This window comes from Lagopus leucura, unplaced genomic scaffold (assembly GCF_019238085.1).
Source record: "Lagopus leucura isolate 7727_CA_CO unplaced genomic scaffold, USGS_WTPT01 33778-0_obj-0_obj, whole genome shotgun sequence".
NCBI lineage: Eukaryota > Metazoa > Chordata > Aves > Galliformes > Phasianidae > Lagopus > Lagopus leucura.
Window position 1 is genome coordinate 1 of NW_024963047.1, and position 1,932 is coordinate 1,932.

General features: G+C 61.6%; 1 protein-coding gene across 1 annotated transcript; it reads left to right on the forward strand.

Annotated features, from left to right (window-relative positions):
- Positions 1-93: 93 nt before the first annotated feature.
- On the forward strand, positions 94-1,640 carry LOC122190947 (tyrosine-protein kinase receptor UFO-like; the record flags this gene model as incomplete). Its single annotated transcript, XM_042891103.1, has 6 exons — positions 94-123; positions 247-346; positions 600-682; positions 776-871; positions 1,393-1,470; positions 1,548-1,640. Coding segments are annotated over 6 exons (480 nt in total), but the record flags the coding sequence as incomplete, so codon positions are not given.
- Positions 1,641-1,932: the final 292 nt, after the last annotated feature.

The following is a 1,932-nucleotide window of genomic DNA, read 5'->3' on the forward strand; positions in this document are numbered from 1 at the left end:
ATCGCCCCCTTTGGCCCCAATGCCCCCAATGTTCCCAATGCCCTCACTGACCCCGATGATCCCAATGACCCCAATGTCCCCTCTGCCCCACAGCTGAAGACCCCCAGTCAGATGCGCAGCCTGGTGAGCAGTGGGGCTGGGATTGGGGTTGGGGTTGGGATTGGGGTTGGAATGGGATTGGGGTTTGGGATTGGGGTTGGGGTTGGGATTTGTCCTGGGCTGTTGGTCAGGCCCGCTCTCACGCAGTGCTCTCCTGGTGGCTGCTGGCTCTGGGCGCCGTCACTGCGCTGCTGCTGCTGGGGGCGCTGGGGGCCGTTTGGCGGCGCCGGAAGGAGACGCGCTATGGGTGAGCGAACGGCCCCATAACCCCCACAGCTCCCACAGCCCCCCGTTACCCCCCCACAGCCCCCCATAACCCCACAGCGTCCGCATAGCGACCCCACGGCGTCCCCGTATTCCCCAATGCCCCCATTGACCCTAGAAATCCCCAAATCCCCCGCTGACCCCAAATCCCCCGCTGACCCCAAATCCCCCGTTGACCCCAATACCCCCAGTGTCCCCGCATCCCCCGCTGACCCCCAGTCCCCCCATATCCTCAGTTCTGCCTTCGCTCCCCACGGAGAGCCGGCCGTTCATTTCCGCATCCGCAGCTCCTACAGCCGCAGCAGCGCCGACAGCACGCGTGAGTGACCCCGCATCCCATAATATCCCACGTCCTTACGGCTCCAATGGCCTCATTGCCCCCACTGACCCCACTGCCCCCATTGCCCCCCAGTTCGCTCTCTTGGGGTGGCTGCGGAGCTGCGGGCGCAGCTGCGGGATGTGATGGTGGAGCGGCACCGCGTGGCGCTGGGCAAGAGCTTGGGAGAGGGTACGGCCCTATAGGGACCCATAGGAACCCCACAGTGCCCCATAGTGCCCTATAGAGCCCCATAGCTGCCCCATAATGTGTCCCATAGTGTGCCCCATAGCCCCACAACCAGCCCCATAACCAACCCCTCAACCCCACAGCCAACCTCATAACCCCGCAGCCAGCCCCACAACCGACCCCACAACTGATTCCATAACCCCATGATCGACCCCACAACTGACCCCATCACCCCACATCCAACCCCATGATCCCATCACTGATCCTATAACTCCTGAACCAACCTCATAACCGACCCACAACCCCGTAACCCCATCAGCCCACAACCCCATCACCCTACAACCAACCCTAGAACTCCATCGCCCCGTGGCCCCATAACCAACCCCACCACCCCAGCACCCCATAACTGACCTCATCACCCCATAAGCACCGCAGAACCATCCCATTACTACCCCATAACCGACACCATGCTGACCCCATAACTCACCCCATAACCACCCCATAACCACCCCACAACCCCCCAGGTGAATTCGGGGCGGTGATGGAGGGCGAGCTGCACCAGGACAGCGGGATCCTCAAAGTGGCCGTGAAAACCATGAAGAGTGAGTGAGAAACCCCTGTTCATTAACCCCCCCCCCATTAATTAGCACCCCCTTTATTAATTAACCCCCCCAATTAGTGGCCATTTGCTCCCGGGGGGAGTTGGAGGATTTCCTGAGGGAGGCCGTTTGTATGAAGGAGTTCCGGCACCCCAACGTCATGCGGCTCATTGGTGGGTGAGCGCCCCAGAAGTGGGGAGGGACCCTCATGGGGCGGGGGGGACCCACAATCTGTGGGGGGGGGGGAACCACCTTGTGGGGCAACGGGGGGACCCACAACTTCTGGGGTGGTGGGGGAACCCTTATGGGTAATGGGGGACCCACAATTTATGGGGTGGTGGGGAAATCCCTTATGGGGCAATGGGGGACTCCTAACCTATGGGGTGGGGGACACCCCACAACTTATGGGGTGATTAAGGAGTGATTGGTGTCTGCCCCACACCTGTTGCACCCCCCGTAGGGGTC